The sequence below is a fragment of the Bos grunniens genome, chromosome 23 (assembly GCF_055505025.1).
Source record: "Bos grunniens cultivar Pamir isolate PY7600 chromosome 23, Bosgru_T2T1.0, whole genome shotgun sequence".
Taxonomy (NCBI): domain Eukaryota; kingdom Metazoa; phylum Chordata; class Mammalia; order Artiodactyla; family Bovidae; genus Bos; species Bos grunniens.
In genome coordinates, this window is record NC_141187.1 from 18,092,931 (window position 1) to 18,111,144 (window position 18,214).

The following is an 18,214-nucleotide window of genomic DNA, read 5'->3' on the forward strand; positions in this document are numbered from 1 at the left end:
AGAGGGCGTGGGAGGGGCCAGCAGTGTGTCCAGGCCCTGGGCATTCCTGGTGGGGCCCTGGCCAGAGGCAGGAACCCTGACCAGCTAGCCTCCTCCACAGCATGACCTGTGCCAAATGCAATCATGGATTCTGCTGGCGCTGCCTCAAGTCCTGGAAGCCAAATCACAAAGACTATTACAACTGCTCCGCCATGGTAAGGGGCTGGTGCTGAGAGGAGGCGGGCAGAGGCCCCTGGGCGGACAGGGTGAGATGCTGCTTCTGGGCCTGGGCGCAGACAGCTCCATGTCCCAAGCAGCCGGAGAGGTGGAACAAGGCTCAGTGGAGAGAAGACTGAAAGCCCCAGGGCCTGCAGGTGCTGGGAGTTCTGTCCTGGGAGGTCTGTGCACAGAGACCTTCTGCCCCAGCAGAGAGGCTGTGGTGGGCTGAGCGCTCCCAGGAGGCCCAGGGCAGAGCAGAGCAAAGACTGTGAGCCAGGGCCTGGCTTCACTGTGTAGTCAACCTGCCAGGCTTCAGCACCCTCATCTCACAGTTACGAGAAAGGAATGAAGAAGTCTGGGTAGAGCAGCAGCAGGCCTCCGTGAATGGTGGCTGGTCTGAGGAGTAACCTCATCTTGTCCTGCCAATCACCCAACAGCCCTCTTGACATGCCTTCACCAGGTAAGCAAAGCCGCGCGCCAGGAGAAGCGCTTCCAGGACTACAACGAGAGGTGTACTTTCCATCACCAGGCCCGGGTGAGCAGGGAAGAGACAGTGGGGTGGCCAAGGAGGTTAGAGGGCTGGGCTGGATGGCCGGGCGCTCTTCTGGGGGGTGGGGCTGCGCCCGCCGGTGATGACAGCCACTTCTCCGCACAGGACTTTGCTGTGAACTTGCGGAACCGCGTGTCTGCCATCCACGAGGTGCCCCCGCCCAAATCCTTCACTTTCCTCAGTGATGCCTGCCGGGGTCTGGAGCAGGCACGAAAGGTGGTGTGGGCTGGCCTGGGCAGAGGGTGGGCGGGAGGAGGGGGAGGGTGGGAGGTGGCCTCAGCAGGAGCCTGCCTGGGCCCGCAGGTGCTGGCCTACGCCTGCGTGTACAGCTTCTACAACCAGGACACAGAGCACATGGACGTCGTGGAGCAGCAGATCGAGGCCCTGGAGCTGCACACCAACGCCCTGCAGATCCTCCTGGGTGAGCCCCCGTCCCCCTGGCACCTACCCCCAAAATACAGATGGGTGGGTGACCCAGCCCCAGCCGCCCACCTTCATTCTGGCCCCTGGAGCTTCCTGTGCCTCGTAGCCTTGTTACCGTCTTCAAGTTCTACCCTGCAGGTCCATGATACACACCCCCACCCGACCTTTGCTTTGATTACGACGTGTCCCCACCTCTAGGCTGTGAGCCCTGGTAGATGTGGGGAGCGCATGGTAGGCGTCTGTGGGAGGAAGGGAAGAAGGGAGGGAGCCCCGCGCCCTGCCCTCTCTGCAGAGGAGACGCTGCTGCACTGCAGAGACCTGGCCTCCTCGCTGCGCCTCCTGCGGGCCGAGCACCTGAACACCGGCCTGGAGCTGCTGCGGCGGATCCAGGAGCGGCTGCTGGCCATCCTGCAGCACTCCACCCAGGTAGCCACCCATCCGACCCAGCCTTCCTGCCCTCACTTGGCACCGCCTGTCACAGCCTCTGGTGCCCTAGGGGGATCCTGATGGAAAGGATTCGAGGGCACATGGACCGGCCTGTATCCCACCTCCCAGCCCCGCCCCTCAGCCACCTGGCCTTGCCTACAAAATGAAGGAGGTAGTTAGCCCAGGTTAAGGGTATCTGGCCAGGTGCTTGCTCTCCAGAACTCACTTGGGGAACTTTTTCAGAAGATTCTTCCCAGATGTGGATTTAGAATCCTAGGAGTTGGGGGCCAAAGGGCAGGGATCCACCAAAGTAAGGGAGCTGAGGTTCTTTCCGGCTCCAATACACTGATGCTGAGTCTGAACTAGGAATCCCGCCCTCAGGGAGCTTACGGACTGGTACGTAACTTGGGCAGAAAAGGCATGAACACACAGTATGGTAAGGGTAGGTGGGGCCTCACCGCCATATCCTGGGTCGCTGAGGACTGTCATGTTAGGCAGAGTCAATGGCTCACAGAGCGGGGTGCTGGGGTTGGTGGCGGGGGCATTCCTGGCAGGGCCGGGCGGCTCTAGGCCCTCGGGGGATCCGGGTGAAGGAAGGCTGGGTGCCAGGGCCCAGTGTGCTCTACTCCGCTGCTCCCCACATCCTCCTGTCTCCTTGCCAGGATTTCCGGGTTGGTCTCCAGAGTCCATCCTCCGAGTCCCGGGAGGCAAAAGGACCCAACGTGCCTGGCAGTCAGTGAGTGGAGGGGCCCCCTGGCGCGGGGGGACGTGGGAGGCGCCGAGGCCCTGAGGTTGAGTGTGCACTCTCCCAGGCCCCAGGGCTCCTCGGAACTGGAGGAGGAGGAGGAGGACGAGGAGCCCGAGTGGCAGCAGGACGAGTTTGAGGAGGAGCTGGACAATGACAGCTTCTCCTATGATGAGGAGTCTGAGAACCTGGACCGAGAGACTTTCTTCTTCGGCGACGAGGACGACGACGAGGATGACGACGAGGGCTACGACTGAGGGGGCAGGACGCAGGGAGCGCTGGAGCCACCAGAGCCCCGGGGTCACGGGTCAGGCGTGCACCACTGTCCCCGCACATGGCAGCAGGTGGTTACCAGTGTCTGTGGCACTGTCTTCTGTTCACTGAATAAACTTTTTTTTAATACACTTCTCTGGAAGCAGACCAGTTTCCTCAAAGGGCCACTTCAGCTCCCCCTGCCATCACACACAGCCAATCCTTCTCCTACTCTGCTCTTTTCTCTAGGCATCCAGACATCCATCCTCAAAGCCCACAGCAGACGGCTGTGACTTACATTGATAAAGGGAAATAAATGTCCGTGGTACTCAGCCCCCAAGCCTCCGACCCAGCACAGGGACAGGAAGGAATGGTCACCCCCCACCCCCCACAATCAGCTTCATCCAAACTCCTGAATGTTGCTGCAGGGAGCTTGAGCATCTTAGAAAGTCTCCTCCTCTTGGGGGCCTGTGGACCTTTAAAGGTCTCTACATCTTGAAGTTGAGCGGGGTGTTAGGATATTATTGAGAACTGGACCTTCCTCTACCGACAATGTGATATAATGTCAGAATTGTATACATGCCGTGAATCAGTACTGGGGCTAAGAGCCAGGAGCCAAGTCTGGGGATCAGGAGAATTTAATAAAAACTGGGGTGAAGTCAAGCTGTTGGGTCAGGAGAGGCAGCCACCTGCTCAGGAGGATACGCCTCAAAGTACCGATCTAGCAGGGCCTCCACTTCTGCTTCCTCGTAGTCCCACACCTGGAACCTGGAGCCATTGGCTGCTCCCCGGATCATGGCTGAGAGCACTGGCAAGAAGCATGGGGGTGAAGGTGTCTCCCCCGCCACTTCCACACTCCCCCTCCTCCCCTCCCACACTGCCCATTGCCCTTCCCTTTCTGGGGTGGGCACTGTGCTCAGAGACCCACAAGGAAGGAGAAGAGGGCAGGGACCTCAGAGAGCTGGGAAAGGAGGCCAGGGCTGGGGGGGCTCACCTCGGCCAGACTTTGGGCGAAACAGGCACAGGACTGGTTTGTGGAGGGCTACGGCCCGGCCCAGCTCATAGCCTACCCCCAGAGAGGGCTGGGTCACTTCTGCCACGACCACTGGGAAGAAAGGAGACCAAGGCTCACCCTCAGGCTTGTGAGGGACACACGACACAGTCTGGCTGCGGTGAGAAGGGAACTTGGGAGTCCCTTGGAGGGGGGGAACCAGGCAGGTCCAGGGGATCTAGGACCCCAGGGGATTTGCAGGCAGGACGGTGGACCACTCACCATCTGCCTGCTGCAGCCAGGCCAGGTCCCGATCATGGATGAGCTTGTCGCCTCCAGCAGCCTCTTCCCCTGTGGTTGAGGGAAAGCTGGTCAGGGACCTACCCTGGGCTTCAGTTCCTCTCTTCTGCCCTAGATACCCCCAGATCCACCCTGCTTAGGGAAGGGGAGGGGACAGAGAGATGGCCTCCAAGGGCCCCCCAACACTAGGATTCCATGAAAAGTAATGAAATGGAAAAGCCTGCAAGGAAAACGCAGTCCTGTTCCGGGGAGCAGAATGTGATCAACGACATGAGTGATACAGGGGAGATGGAGGTCAGTGTTCAGAGGTGGACAGGAGGAGGAGGAATCACATCCCAGGTGGGGACAGGCAGGAGGAGCAAGTGATCAGAGGTGGACAGGAGGAGGAGGAATCACATCCCAGGTGGGGACAGGCAGGAGGAGCAAGAGGCTGGCCAGTGCAAGGAACCCAGGGCCCCACAGGCTCTCAGGCTTTGGTGGGGGTGAGAACCACCCGAGAACCCGATCAACTACAAAGACCCAGGTATCGATGAGCCTGGACTGCTGACTGAGCTCGCCGGGTGATTCTCATACCCAGGCGAGTTTGAGAATCCCTGCCTGAAAGCAAAGTGTAACCAGTGGGAGGTGGTGTGAAGGCAGGGGAGATCCTGGGGTCACAGGGCCAGGATCCCAGCTTTCCAGCTTGATTCAATGTCACCCACTGGGAGCATAAGGGTCACACGCCCCAGATCAGAGCAGAATAACTGGAGAGCTTATTAAAAATGGACTCAAAGGTTTTATCCCAGTATCTGCATTTTCAACAAGCTCCCTCAGAACACTGTTGAGCACAGGCCCTTGCCAAAGCACCAGCAACTTTATGATGCATCATTTTAAAGAGGATGCCGCAGGGACTTCCCTGGTGACCCAGTAGTTAAGAATCCACCTGCCAAGGCAGAATACATGGATTCCATACCTGAGCAGAGGAGATTCCACATGCCTGTCGTGGAGCAACTAAGCCCGAAAGCCAGGCTTAGTTCAGGCTTCAACTACTGAACCCAGGCTGCTCACTGCAATGAGAAGCCCGTACGCAGCAATGAAGGCCCAGGGCAGTCAAAAGTTAAGATAAAGAGGTCTCTGAGAATTGCACTGGGTCCTACAGAGCCTGGCTCTGTCCCCTGGGAGGGAAAAGGGGACACACTTGAGGTTTTTATGAGAAGTGTGACAGTTTGGGCGTTATTTCCAAAGTAGAAAACCAGCCAGGATCCGGGACTACCTCTCCGCAGGAGCAAGAGGATCAGAGGGCCTGAGACGGTGTTCGCGGGACCCGGGGTCTGTCGGGTCAAGGAGGGCTGATACCTCCAATGTCGAAGGAAAGCTCTGTGCTAGGTGGGAGAGAAGAGGCCAGTGCGGCCTCCTCCCATCCTGCTCCTACAAAAGCCGGAAGGAGCCCAAAAAGTTCTCCACGAAAGACCCAAAGGTCAAGATAGTAACTGAATCCGGGGCGTAGGGTCCCAGGTCGGATGCACGCGGTCTGAGCCCCCCACCGCAGTTCTTCTCGGGCAGAGGGGCCTGCCTGCACCCTCCCGGCCGCCCGCGCCACGAGCACCGCCTCCCTCACCGCTCTCGTCCACCTCGGCGGCCGCCACATGCTCGGTAAGCACCACCCCGAAGCGCCGGAGGCGAGACACGATGCGCACGTACAGTTCCCGATCCTCGCGTCCGCCACGGATACTCCCGCAGAAGTACAGGGAGAGACGACCCGGATCCAGGGTTCCAGCCGCCGCCGCCGCCGCCGCCATCCCGGCCCCCGCCGCCATCCCGGGCCCCGCAGGCCCCGCCCGCTCCCCTTGGCCCCGCCCCTGCACGTGACCCGCCCCCGCCTCACGGGGTCTGGTTCCAAGTGAAATGAAACACCTGTGAAATGAAACGTCAACCGTACCCACCTGTAGGAACTCAGCGCCTCCTGGACTTAACTCCTCACCTCATCCACTCCTCCCCACCTTTGCCACAGGCAACCCCATTCTCCCAGCTCCTCAGGTCCCAAACCTTGGAGTCATTTTGACTCTTCTCTTTCCATCAAACCCTACGTGCAATCCGCGGGCAACTCCTGTGGGTTCTCCCTTCCAAATATTTAAAAACTCTGAAACCCACCTGCTGGGGACCCAACCTTGGGTCGCACCCCAGTGCCAGTGCAGACACGGGGTTGCAGTGAAGGAGAGGGCTGTGATTACTGCAGGCGCCAAACAGGGAATTCTGGTCAGGGGTGCTCAAAATACTTAAACTTCCCAGTGGGATCCAGGAAACCATTTTTAGAGGGGAGTCTAAGCGTGGTGTCACAGGGATTAAAGTACTTATGGGTCTGTGGGCCACGTGTTCATGGTCTTCAGGTTGCTAATTTCTTCCATTTGGTGGTGGTTTGCGCTTCTGTAAAACAACTCAGAAAGCGGGCAGACACTATTGTCTGGGTACTTCATAGAGAAGCTAAAGCAGAGGATATGTGAGAGGGGTCTAGCCTGAGAGGACCCCATAAGGTCCTGGGTCGGTGGGAAACACACACACCACCCCCACTGACGCCCCCTCCTCCAAGCCTCCACCACCTCTCAGCCTCCCCACAGTCCACCCACCTTCCTGCTACACAGTCCGGTCTCCAGCAGGGGGACCTGTAAACCCAGTAGTTAGGGTCCTGACCCTCTTCAGCCAAAGCTCCAAAGGCTCCCATCTCACTTGGGGTAAAACCCCAAACCCCCTCGGGGGCTCAGCAGCCCCACAGGACTTGGCGCCTCTCTCACCTCTGTCATCCCAGCTCCTTTAGCCTCAGCGTCTGTTCCGCAGCCACGCTGCCTCTTCCTCAAGCTGGGCATGTTTTTGCCTCAGATCCTTGGCATTTGCTGTCCTCTGGAGCCCTTTTCTTCCAAGCGCCCCCCGGGTTACTCCCTCTCCTCCTCCAAGGCTGTTCAGGTTACCTTCCCTGATACCCTCTTCAATGTGGCAGCCTCCCATCCCCTCTTCTGCCTGGTCTTTTTTCCTTTCAGCTCTGTCGCTCAGTCACGTCCGACTCTTTGCAACCCCATGAACTGCAGCACACCAGGCTTCCCTGTCCATCTCACCACCATATAATTGATTAATTTTGTTGCATGTCTTTCTATGGTCAGTGGAATGTAAGTCCCTGGGAGGGCAGGCGTTTTTCTCTGTTTGGCTTACTGCTGTACCCCCAGCTTCTAGAGCTGTGCCTGGCCTCTAGGAAATACTCATCAGATATTTGTTGAACGAATAAGCAGATTAAATGAGCAGCTGCATTTGGTAGCACTTTGTGATCTGCTCAGCTCTAAGGTAATCTGATGGAAGCAGGGTCTGCAGGGAACCAGGCAAACACACCAGGGCTCACTGCTAATAACAATCTTCATTTTTCTAATGAAAATTACGCAAATTTAAGACAAAAATTTCAAAAGGGATGAGAGAGTACCCGGTGGAAAGTGAGACCCCAATCTCATTTCTCAGAGGAGAGCATCACTGATGGTTTCCTCTGAATTCCTCCATTCTATGAAATACCCATACCTAGAGTGACAGAGCGGACACAGTAACCATTTTTAAAAGGCAAAGACACAGAGACTTTCCTGGTGGTCCAGTGGTTAAGACTCTTCCAACACCGGGGGCCTGGGTTTGACCGTGGTCATGGAACTAGATCCCACATGCCCAAACCAAAGATCCCGCATGCTGCAGGAAAGATCCTTCATGTCACAACTAAGACTCAGCACAGCCAAATAAATAAATCTCTAAAAAGACACAATAAAGAATATTTTTTTAAAAATACTTTAAAAAATACACAAAGAGAAGGAAAAGAAATCTTAGGCTACCTGTGTCCTCTGATGGGCTCAGTGCCTAAGGTAAGACCATGGGGAAACGTGTGCACAGCTGTGCACCAGTGCTCCCGGCACCTTCTCACATGGTCACACACGCACCCTTAAAGGGAGGCGGGCCCCAGCGGCCAGAGGCCTTGAGGGCACCCTCCTCACCCTCAGTCACACTGTCCTGCGGTTCTCGCCTCCCAGGAGGAGCACATGCATATTGCGACACAGAGCATCTTGCTTCTGCCTCTGTGTCCTCAAGAAAAGAAGCCAGCCTCCATGTCCTTAGGGCCCACACTTCCGAGGGGTCTGGCATCCCTGTTCCACCTCAGGCTGAAGGAGAAAGAAGAGAGGGATGTTTTGTCTGTTTCTCCAGATGGGAAACAAGGCCCTGCGATTGATTCTTTGCCCACAGCTGAGGTGGTCAGGATGCAGAGCCAGCCATGGCTGGCAGCTCAGATCCTCGGCTCAGTGCAGAGGCCTGAGTTGGAGGGATGGGGCACTAAGTGATGGGAGGGGGAGCCAGGGCGGTACAGGTCAGTGTATCCAACTTATGTCCTAGAATCAGGAACAGAAGACTAGCATGACTGCAGTTAGATGAAATGTCTGGAAAGGGCGTATTTAGAGAAACAGAAAGCAGACTATGGAGTAGTCCCAGCTGGGACTGGGAGCAGGCATTGACTGCAGGGTAGGGCCCAAGGAAACCTTCTGTGGTGATGGGAATGTTCTAAAACTGGACCGTAAGGATGACTGCACAACCCTACAAGTTTACATTAAACTGTACACTCACAGCTGGCAGATTTTACCGATATAAGTTGTTCCTCATAAAGCTGTTTTCAAAAAGGCAATAATAAAGTACTGAAAATAGTATAATGAGATTCAACAAGTAGTTCATGACCAATTTATGTCTTGTTTCATGTATGTGCATATTCAACTTCCTCACTGTACTGTTGTGATACAAATCCAAGATCATGTTATTACATTTGTGTGTGTGTGTATATATATAGGCCACGTCACATGGCATGTGGGATCTTAGTTCCCCAATCAAGGATCAAACCTGTGCCCCCATGCAGGGGACGTGCAGAGTCTTAACCACTGGACCACCAGAGAAGTCCCCATTTGTAAATATTTTAATATATGTCTCTAAAAGATATTTTTAAAAATCATAATAAAAATACAAAAAAAAAGTAACAAAAATATCAGGGTTGAAAAACTTTGTAAGATTTTCTTACTGTCATCAAATAGTTCATCAATGTTCAAATTTCCAATCTGTCTTACCAATGTTATAAATATTTGTTTACAATTTATTTAAAACAAGCCACATCAAGTCCACATATGGGGATTGGCTGACATGCCTTTTAAGTCTGTTTTGATCAACAGGTTCCCCCTGCAAATCTTCTCTCCTCCCCTCATTTTTCCTGTAGAGGTTTCTGCAGTCTGGAGTTTGCTGATGATACTTCTATACTGGCATTTACAATGTTCCTCAATGCTATAAACTGGAGTTGGATCTGGAGGTGTAATCAGATTCAGGTTCAATCTGGGGCAAGACTACCTCACAGGTGGTGGTGTGTGCTCCCACCATGGGGCACAGAGTATCTGGATGTCTCTATTTTGATGTTAGCAACCACCATGCTCAATGCCCAGAACCATTCATTCATTTGTTCATTGAATATACCAATAAAAATATTATAATATAAAACTCACCTGAGAAAACCACCTTAACAACTGAAGTATAATAAAATCCTCTTTAGAGAGTTCCCAGTGGTCTAGTGGTTAAGACTCTGCTCCCACTGCAGGGGGCTGGGATTCGATCCTGGGCAAGGAACTAAGATCCCACATGCTACAGCTAAGACCCAGCACAGCCAAATAAACAAATATTTAAAATAAAATAGGACTCCCCTGGTGGTCCAGTGGTTAAAAATTGGCCTGCCAATGCAGGAGTCGTGGGTTCAATCTCTGGTCCAGGAAGATCCCACATGCCCCACAGCAACTGAGCCTGTACACCACGACTGTTGAACCTATGCCCTAGAGCCCGGGAGCCACAACTACCGAAGCCCGCTATGCCCCAGAGCCTGTGCTCCAAACAAGAGAAGCCACAGCAGTGAGAAGCCCAAGTACCAGCAACAAGAGAGTACCTTTGACTTTCCAGAACTACAGAAAAAGCCAGCACAGCAACAAAGATACAACACAGGCAAAAATAAAACAATAATTTTAAAAAAAAACCACTAATAAAATACTCTGTAACCATCACTCATGCACATCAAGAGAGAGATCTTCAGCCACCCAGAAACTTGCATGTGTTCAATTCCAATCATGGCCTCCTTATTCCCTCCAAATGAACCACTGCCCGCCCTTTTACAGGAAGGACAAAAAAAAAAAAAGGACATAAAACCATAAAGAAACAGGAAGTTATCACCCAAATGTGCATCCCTAGTCATGTGGTTTCACCTTCCTCATTGTTTATATGCCTCTTAAATCTCTTTAAATCTATAGCTGTGGGGATACATTTTTAAAGCATGTGTTCTACGTGAGACACTCCGTGGGCACTAAAGGAGCTATAAAACAGGGGTGAAGAGGAGTCTGAGACCTGAGACTCCCTCTGGCTTGGGAAGGACCAGAGTTAACTCAAGAAGAGAAGTCAGATGAATGTTATGGAGGGACATGTGAAGGGTGCAGAGATTCAGAGAAAGCAGAAGTTAAGCATGTGCAGGATCTCTTCAGGTTCAATCTCACACTCCAGCTTTAACATCTGGATCACACATCACCTCCAGCCAAGAAGAAGCCGCAGAGACCAGCTATATCTTCCCTTCGATTTTGTTTTTCCATAGGTGACTTTCCTTTCTCAGATATGTTGGAGAGGAAGCACGGCTGAGATTCTCTGCCCTAATCTACACCATACCCACCTAACTCAGGTACATTCTTAGTCTGAGTTCCTCCCCATCCCTGTGGCTAGGATGTTTTCTTGCTGGTGACGTCATTCACGAGGACAGTTTTATGAAAGTGAAGAACATCTGGAGTCCTAGTCCTCTTCTTCCCGGTGTCAGGAATCTATAGAGGCCAAAAGAGGAAATTCAGCCTTAGAACTCAATTTTGTATTTTCTTATGAATAATTACGGAGAAGGCAATGGCAATCACTCCACTACTCTTACCTGGAAAATCCCATGGACGGAGGGGCCTGGTAGGCTGCAGTCCATGGGGTCGCTAGGAGTCGGACACGACTGAGCGACTTCACTTTCACTTTTCACTTTCATGCATTGGAGAAGGAAATGGCAACCCACTCCAGTGTTCTTGCCTGGAGAATCCCAGGGACAGGAGAGCCTGGTGGGCTGCCGTCTATGGGGTTGCACAGAGTCGGATATGACTGAAGTGACTTAGCAGCAGCAGCAGCATGAAAAATTAAGAATTTTAAATTTTATTACAAAACATAGCAAGTCTGAGAAAAGTATAGAGAATAGTATATCAGATACCCTTGTAGCCACTCTCCAGTTTTATCCAGCCTTAAATTTTGTTATGGGGTCCCAGTTGTGCTCTTGGGGGTCACCATTGCAGCTGGGAAGTTGGAGAAGGCAATGGCAACCCACTCCAGTACTCTTGCCTGGAAAATCCCATGGACGGAGGAGCCTGGTAGGCTGCAGTCCATGGGGTCACTAAGAGTTGGACACGACTGAGCAACTTCACTTAAATTTTGTTATATCTAGTTCAGATCCATATTTTAACATGTATTATAGATAAACATATATACTATCATATATAACATATTTATATTAATATCTATATATAATAGATAATATAATATCTAAGATAAATCTAAAATAGATACAATACATAATACAGTATTTATATAATACATACAGAAGTCTATATCCACATACACATCAGATCAAGCTTGCTATTTATGTTTTTCCCCCAAATCTTCTATATTCTATTTTTTTGCCCATTTATCAATTACTGATATAACTATCCTGTTGGCAGTGGATATTTTTCTTTTAATTTCAACTATATTTACTTTGTATTCTGAGACTAGTAGACGAGTACAAGTTCAGAATTCTTGTGTGTTCTTGCTGGTACACTTTTGGTCCTCACGTGATCTACTTTTATTCCTAATAAATCCTTCTGGACTCATATTTTTGTCTTTCATTTCAACCTTTCTATAGTCCAAGTGTGTCTGTAGAAACGCAGGTAATAAGCTGCTTACTAAAGAGTCAATGCTCTTTTTACTCAATGAAATGTCATCATTTATTTTGATTACATACATGTTTGGAAGTTTTTCCCACTATCCCTTTTGTGCTTTACTTACTATGCTTTTTCCTATTTTTTATTTGCCATGCTTTGTCTTACGTAGATTTTAAAAAATACTGGATGTAACTGACATATAACATTAGTTTCAGGTATGCAATATAATACGATACATGTATGTATTTTGAGATGACCACCACAGTAAGTTAACATCCATCACCACACAATAAATTATTTTCTTTTGTTAAAAACTAAGATCTGGTCTCCAGTTCAGTTCAGTTCAGTCACTCAGTCATGTCCAACTCTTTGCAACCCCATGAATCTCAGCATGCCAGGCCTCCCTGTCCATCAACTCCCGGAGTTCACTCAGACTCATGTCCATCGAGTCAGTGATGCCATCCAGCCATCTCATCCTCTGTCGTCCCCTTCTCCTCCTGCCCCCAATCCCTCCCAGCATCAGAGTCTTTTCCAATGAGTCAGCTCTTCACATGAGGTAGCCAAAGTACTGGAGTTTCAGCTTTACCATCAGTCCTTCCAAAGAAATCCCAGGGCTGATCTCCTTCAGAATGGACTGGTTGGATCTCCTTGCAGTCCAAGGGACTCTGAAGAGTCTTCTCCAACACCACAGTTCAAAAGCATCAATTCTTTGGTGCTCAGCTTTCTTCACAGTCCAACTCTCACATCCATACATGACCATTGGAAAAACCATGGCCTTGACCAGACGGACCTTTGTTGGCAAAGTAATGTCTCTGCTGTTCAATATGCTATCTAGGTTGGTCATAACTTTTCTTTCAAGGAGTAAGCGTCTTTTAATTTCATGGCTGCAGTCACCATCTGCAGTGATTTTGGAGCCCAGAAAAATAAAGTCTGACACTATTTCCACTGTTTCCCCATCTATTTCCCATGAAGTGATGGGACCAGATGCCATGATCTTTGTTTTCTGAATGTTGAGCTTTAAGCCAACTGTTTCACTCTCCTCTTTCACCTTCATCAAGAGGCTTTTTAGTTCCTCTTCACTTTCTGCCATAAGGGTGGTGTCATCTGCATATCTGAGGCTACTGATATTTCTCCCGGCAATCTTGATTGCAGCTTGTGCTTCTTCCAGCCCAGCGTTTCTCATGATGTACTCTGCATATAAGTTAAATAAGCAGGGTGACAATATACAGCCTTGACGTACTCCTTTTCCTATCTGGAACCAGTCTGTTGTTCCATGTCCAGTTCTAACTGTTGCTTCCTGACCTGCATACAAATTTCTCAAGAGGCAGGTCAGGTGGTCTGGTATTCCCATCTCTCAGAATTTTCCACAGTTTATTGTGATCCACACAGTCAAAGGCTTTGGCATAGTCAATAAAGCAGAAATAGATGTTTTTCTGGAACTCTCTTACTTTTTTGATGATCCAGCGGATGTTGGCAATTTGGTCTCTGGTTCCTTTGCCTTTTCTAAAACCAGCTTGAACATCTGGAAGTTCACGGTTCACGTATTGCTGAAGCCTGGCTTGGAGAATTTTGAGCATTACTTTACTAGCGTGTGAGATGAGTGCAATTGTGCGGTAGTTTGAGCATTCTTTGGCATTGCCTTTCTTTGGGATTAGAATGAAAACTGACCTTTTCCAGTCCTATGGCCACTGCTGAGTTTTCCAAATTTGCTGGCATATTGAGTGTAGCACTTTCACAGCATCATCTTTCAGGATTTGAAATAGCTCAACTGGAATTCCATCACCTCCACTAGCTTTGTTCGTAGTGATGCTTTCTAAGGCTTACTTGACTTCACATTCCAGGATATCTGGCTCTAGGTGAGTGATCACACCATCGCGATTATCTGGGTCGTGAAGATCTTTTTTGTACAGTTCTTCTGTGTATTCTTGCCACCTCTTAATATCGTCTGCTTCTGTTAGGTCCATACCATTTCTGTCCTTTATCGAGCCCATCTTTGCATGAAATGTTCCCTTAGTATCTCTAATTTTAGCAACGTTCAAATATAAAATGCAGTATTGTTAACTATATTCACCACACTGTATATTACTTCCCTAGGAGTTAATTATCTTATTAGGAAATTTGTACCTTTTGACCACCTCAACCTATTTCAACCTCCACCCCTTACTTCTGCAAACAACCATCTGTTCTCTGTATCTGAGGTCATTTAAAAAAAAAATCTCACATGAGATATGATACAGTATTTGTGTTTTTCTGTCTGATTTATTTTCCTTACGTCATTTTCTCATGTGGTTGCAGTGGGCAAGAGTTCCTTTTTATGGCTAAACAATATTCCATTGTGTGTGTGTGTGTGTGTGTGTGTGTGTATCCATACACACTATATACACATACACATTTCCTTTGTGCATTCATCCATCAGTGGATACTTAGGTGTCCAGTACAGCATCAGTGACAGAGGAATGGCAACCTCTCAAGACCAGCTTCCTCCAAACTCCTGAACGTTCCTGCGGGGCGCTTGAGGGCGTTATGTAGTATCCTTCTCTTGGGGGCCTGCAGACCTTTAAAGGGCTCTACATCTTGAAGTGAAGCGGGGTGCTAAGAAGATTATTTCTGATGCGCACCCACCTGCACACTCACACAGACATAAAGCTAGAATTGAAAACACACCGTGTGTCTGTACTGGGCTAAGAGGCAGGAAAGGTACTAGAGCAAGTCTGGGGTCAGGAGAATTTCATACACTGGGGTGAAGTCAAACAGTTGGGTCAGGAGAGGCAGCCACCTGCTCGGGGAGAACCACCGCCTTTGCCTCTGCCTCCGGCTGTCACACACCTGGAACCTGGAGCCATTGGCTGCTCCCAGGTCATGGCTGAAAGCACTGGGAAGGAGGCGGTGGTGGAGGTGGCTCCCCCCCTCACCTCCCCCAACACTTCCCCTCCTCCTCCCACACTCCCCTCCCCGCAACACCCCTTCCTCCTCCCACACTCCCCCTCCCAACACACTCCCCCTCCCACACTCCCCCCTCCCAAAAACCCCTCCCCCCCAACACTTCCCCCTCTCCCACACACTCCTCCTTGCCTCCCACACTCCCCTCCCACACTGCCTGTTGCCCTTCCCTTTCCCATCCCTTTCTGGGGTGGGCACTGTGCTCAGAGTTCCCCAAGGAAGGAGAGGAGGACTGGGACCTCAGAGAGCTGGGAAAGGAGGCCAGGGCTGGGGGGTGCTCACCTCAGTCAGACTGTGGGCGAAACAGGCACAGGACTGGTTTGTGGAGGGCTACGGCCCGGCCCAGCTCATAGCCTACCCCCAGAGAGGGCTGGGTCACTTCTGCCATGACCACTGGGAAGAAAGGAGACCAAGGCTCACCCTCGGGCTTGTGAGGGACACACGACACAGTCTGGCTGCAGTGAGAAGGGAACTTAGGGAGTCCCTTGGCGTGGGGGGCAGGGCGGGGGAACCAGGCAGGTCCAGGGGATCTAGGACCCCAGGAGAGTTTGCAGGCAGGACGGGTCGGGGGTGGGGGGGCACTCACCATCTGCCTGCTGCAGCCAGGCCAGGTCCCAATCATGGATGAGCTTGTGGCCTCCAGCAGCCTCTTCCCCTGTGGTTGAGGGAAAGCTGGTCAGGGGCCCACCCTGGGCTTCAGTTCCTCTCCTTTGCCCTACACACCCCCAGATCCACCCTTCTCAGGGAAGGGGAGGGGACAGAGAGATGGCCTCCAAGGGCCCACCCAACACTAGGATTCCATGAATTAAGGAAATGGAAGAGCCTGAAAGGAAAATGCAGTCCTGTTGGGGGGGGTGGCGCATGCGGAGGTGGAATGTGATCAACGACAGAAGTGATACAGGTGAGATGGAGGGACTCACCTCGGGTCAGTGATCAGAGGTGGTGAAGAAGAGGAATCACATCTCAGGTGGGGACAGGCAGGAGGAGCAAGAGGCTGGCCAGTGCAAGGAACCTAGGGCCCCACAGGCTCTCAGGCTTTGGTGGCGGTGAGAACACCTAAGAACCAGATCAACTACAAAGACCCAGGTATCGATGAGCCTGGACCGCTGACTGAGCTCTCCAGGTGATTCTCATACCCAGGCGAGTTTGAGAATCCCTGCCTGAAAGCAAAGTATAACCAGTGGGAGGTGGTGTGAAGGCAGGGGAGATCCTGGGGTCACAGGGCCAGGATCCCAGCTTTCCAGCTTGATTCAATGTCACCCACTGGGAGCATGGGGGTCACATGCCCCAGAACAGAGCAGAATAACTGGAGAGCTCATTAAAAATGGACTCAAAGGTTTTATTCCAGAATCTGCATTTTCAACAAGCTCCCTCAGAACACTGTTGAGCACAGGCCCTTCCCAAAGCACCAGCAACTTTATGATGCATCATTTTAAAGAGGATGCCGCAGGGACTTCCCTGGTGACCCAGTAGTTAAGAATCCACCTGCCAAGGCAGAGTACATGGATTCCGTCCCTGAACAGAGGAGATTCCACATGCCTGTTGTGGAGCAACTAAGCCCACAGGCCACAACTACCGAACCCAGGCTCCTCAACAAAAGAAGTCACCGCATTGAGAAGCCCGTGCGCAGCAATGAAGACCCAGGGCAGTCAAAAATCAAATTAAAATAAAGAGGTCTCTAAGAAATGCATTGGGTCCTACAGATCCCGGCTCTGCCCATGGGAGGGAAAAGGGGGACACACCCCTGAGGTTTTCTGAGAACTGCGAGACTTCTGGCACCCTTTCCAAAGTAGAAAGCCAGCCAGGATCTGGGACTACCTCGCCGCAGGAGCAGGAGGCACTGGCAACAGTCTGATCAAGGGACCTGAGAGAGCCGGTGTTCACGGGACCTGGGGTCTGTCGGGTCAGGGAGGGCTGATACTTCCACGTGAAAGGGAAGCTCTGTGCTAGGTGAGAGAGAAGAGGTCAGCGCGGCCCCCTTCCATCCTGCTCCTACAAAAGCCTCCGGAAGGAGCCCAAGAAGTTCTCCACGAAGGACCAAAATGATAGTAACTGAATGCAGGGAGTGGGCTCCCGGGTCGGACGCACGCGGTCTGATCCCTGGCCGCAGTTCCTTCTCAGGCAGGGCCCCGCCCGGAGCTTCCCCGCCCCCTGAGCCCTGGCAGCCTCACCGCTCAAGTCCTGCTCAGCAGCCGCCACTGCTCGGGAAGAACCGCCCGAAGCGCCGCAGCCGGGACACGATCCCTATGTCCGGCTCCCGGTCCTCGCGTCCGCTGCGGATGGTCCATCAGAAGCACAGGGCCTGCTAGCAGGTTCCCCGGCGCTCCAGCCGCCGCGCTTCCCTCTCCGCGCCCGGTGGCGCCCGCGGGCTACCAGCGTCCTGGCCCCACCCCACGCGTCCTGCGGAGCTTTCCTTCCCGAGTGTCCACACCTGTTAATTGACGCGAAGGATACGGACGTCTGGGGACCCAGCGCCTCCCGGACTTCTTTAACACTGCCAGGCAGAAGGCGGGGGTCCTTGCCTCCTCACTCATGGCCGCTTGCCGCCCCCAGGTTCCCCCATCTCTGCCAAAGGCAACTCCTTCTTCTGAGCTCCTCAGGTCCCAAACCTTGGAGTCAATTTTCACTCTTCTCTTTTCATCAGCTCCTATACCCAATCCGTCAGCAACTCCTACGGGTTCTCTCTTCCAAATATCTCCAAACTTTGAAGCCAGCCTGTGGAGCAGCCAGCCTTGGGTCAGCTCCCGGTTTCCCAGTAAAGCCCCTCTGCCGACGTGGGGTTGTGGGTGAAGGAAAGGGTAGAGATTACTGCCAGGCCCCCAAAGCAGGGAATTCAGGACGCGGCGGGGGCGGGGGGGGGGGGGGGGGGGGTGGCGCTCAAAACACCCAAACTCCCTGCTGGGGTCCAAGAGAGCATTTTTAAGGCCAGGTGAGGGCCTGGAGTCCCAGCGTATGGGATGTTCCTGCACAACTCTGATTGGTTGATGCTGAGGTTAACAGCGCCCAGTGTCAGGGGTTAAGGTTCTGATAGGTCTGTGGGCCACATGCGCATGGTCATCAGGTAGTTAATTTCTTCCATTTGGTGGGTGGTGGCTTGAGCATCTGCCAAACAACTCAGAAAGCGGGCAGATACTATTATCTACCGTACTTGAGAGAGGAGCTAAAGCAGAGGATTTAGGAGAGGCGTCTGGCCGGGGTTGTTGCTGTTCAGTCGCTCAGTCTTTGGAAGCCCGTAGACTGCAGCACGCCAGGCTTCCCTGTCCTTCACCATCTCCTGGAGCTTGCTCAAATTCATGTCCATGGAGTTGGTGATGCCATCCAACCATCTTGTCCTGTGTTGTCCCCTTCTCCTCCTTCAGTCTTTCCCACCATCAGAGTCTTTTCTCATGAGT

At 52.0% G+C, this 18,214-nt stretch overlaps 2 protein-coding genes and 1 long non-coding RNA gene across 10 annotated transcripts in view; 1 reads left to right on the plus strand and 2 right to left on the minus strand.

The window, feature by feature from the left end:
* CUL9 (cullin 9) overlaps positions 1-2,746 on the plus strand; it is a 37,659-nt gene extending 34,913 nt beyond the window's left edge. For all 3 annotated transcript variants that reach the window (XM_086371707.1, XM_086371709.1, XM_086371708.1), the window contains 7 exons: positions 101-194; positions 659-733; positions 854-964; positions 1,052-1,169; positions 1,464-1,597; positions 2,260-2,333; positions 2,410-2,746. In XM_086371707.1, coding sequence (XP_086227833.1) covers positions 101-194; positions 659-733; positions 854-964; positions 1,052-1,169; positions 1,464-1,597; positions 2,260-2,333; positions 2,410-2,599 — 796 coding nt within the window. In that variant the 3' untranslated portion in view covers positions 2,600-2,746. The remainder of the gene's footprint in view (positions 1-100; positions 195-658; positions 734-853; positions 965-1,051; positions 1,170-1,463; positions 1,598-2,259; positions 2,334-2,409) is intronic.
* Positions 2,747-3,216: 470 nt separating this feature from the next.
* Positions 3,217-5,708, minus strand: DNPH1 (2'-deoxynucleoside 5'-phosphate N-hydrolase 1). The gene is made up of 4 exons (XM_086371744.1): positions 5,483-5,708; positions 3,868-3,936; positions 3,589-3,699; positions 3,217-3,402 (listed from the first exon to the last, which is right to left on the minus strand). Exons 1-4 carry the CDS (start codon positions 5,679-5,681, stop codon positions 3,254-3,256), a joined length of 528 nt encoding a protein of 175 aa, XP_086227870.1. The 5' UTR covers positions 5,682-5,708; the 3' UTR covers positions 3,217-3,253.
* A 3,794-nt stretch (positions 5,709-9,502) lies between these two features.
* On the minus strand, positions 9,503-17,861 carry LOC147346831 (uncharacterized). 6 transcript variants are annotated; one of them, XR_015153218.1, is made up of 6 exons: positions 16,994-17,861; positions 15,743-15,894; positions 15,409-15,477; positions 15,105-15,215; positions 10,859-11,079; positions 9,503-10,757 (listed from the first exon to the last, which is right to left on the minus strand). It is a non-coding gene; the product is annotated as an uncharacterized LOC147346831 (long non-coding RNA). The 6 variants fall into 6 exon arrangements; XR_015153219.1 differs by having other exon boundaries at positions 15,743-15,834; positions 16,994-17,853; XR_015153217.1 differs by lacking the exon at positions 15,743-15,894 and having other exon boundaries at positions 10,859-11,042; positions 16,994-17,846.
* Between the last annotated feature and the right edge of the window lie 353 nt (positions 17,862-18,214).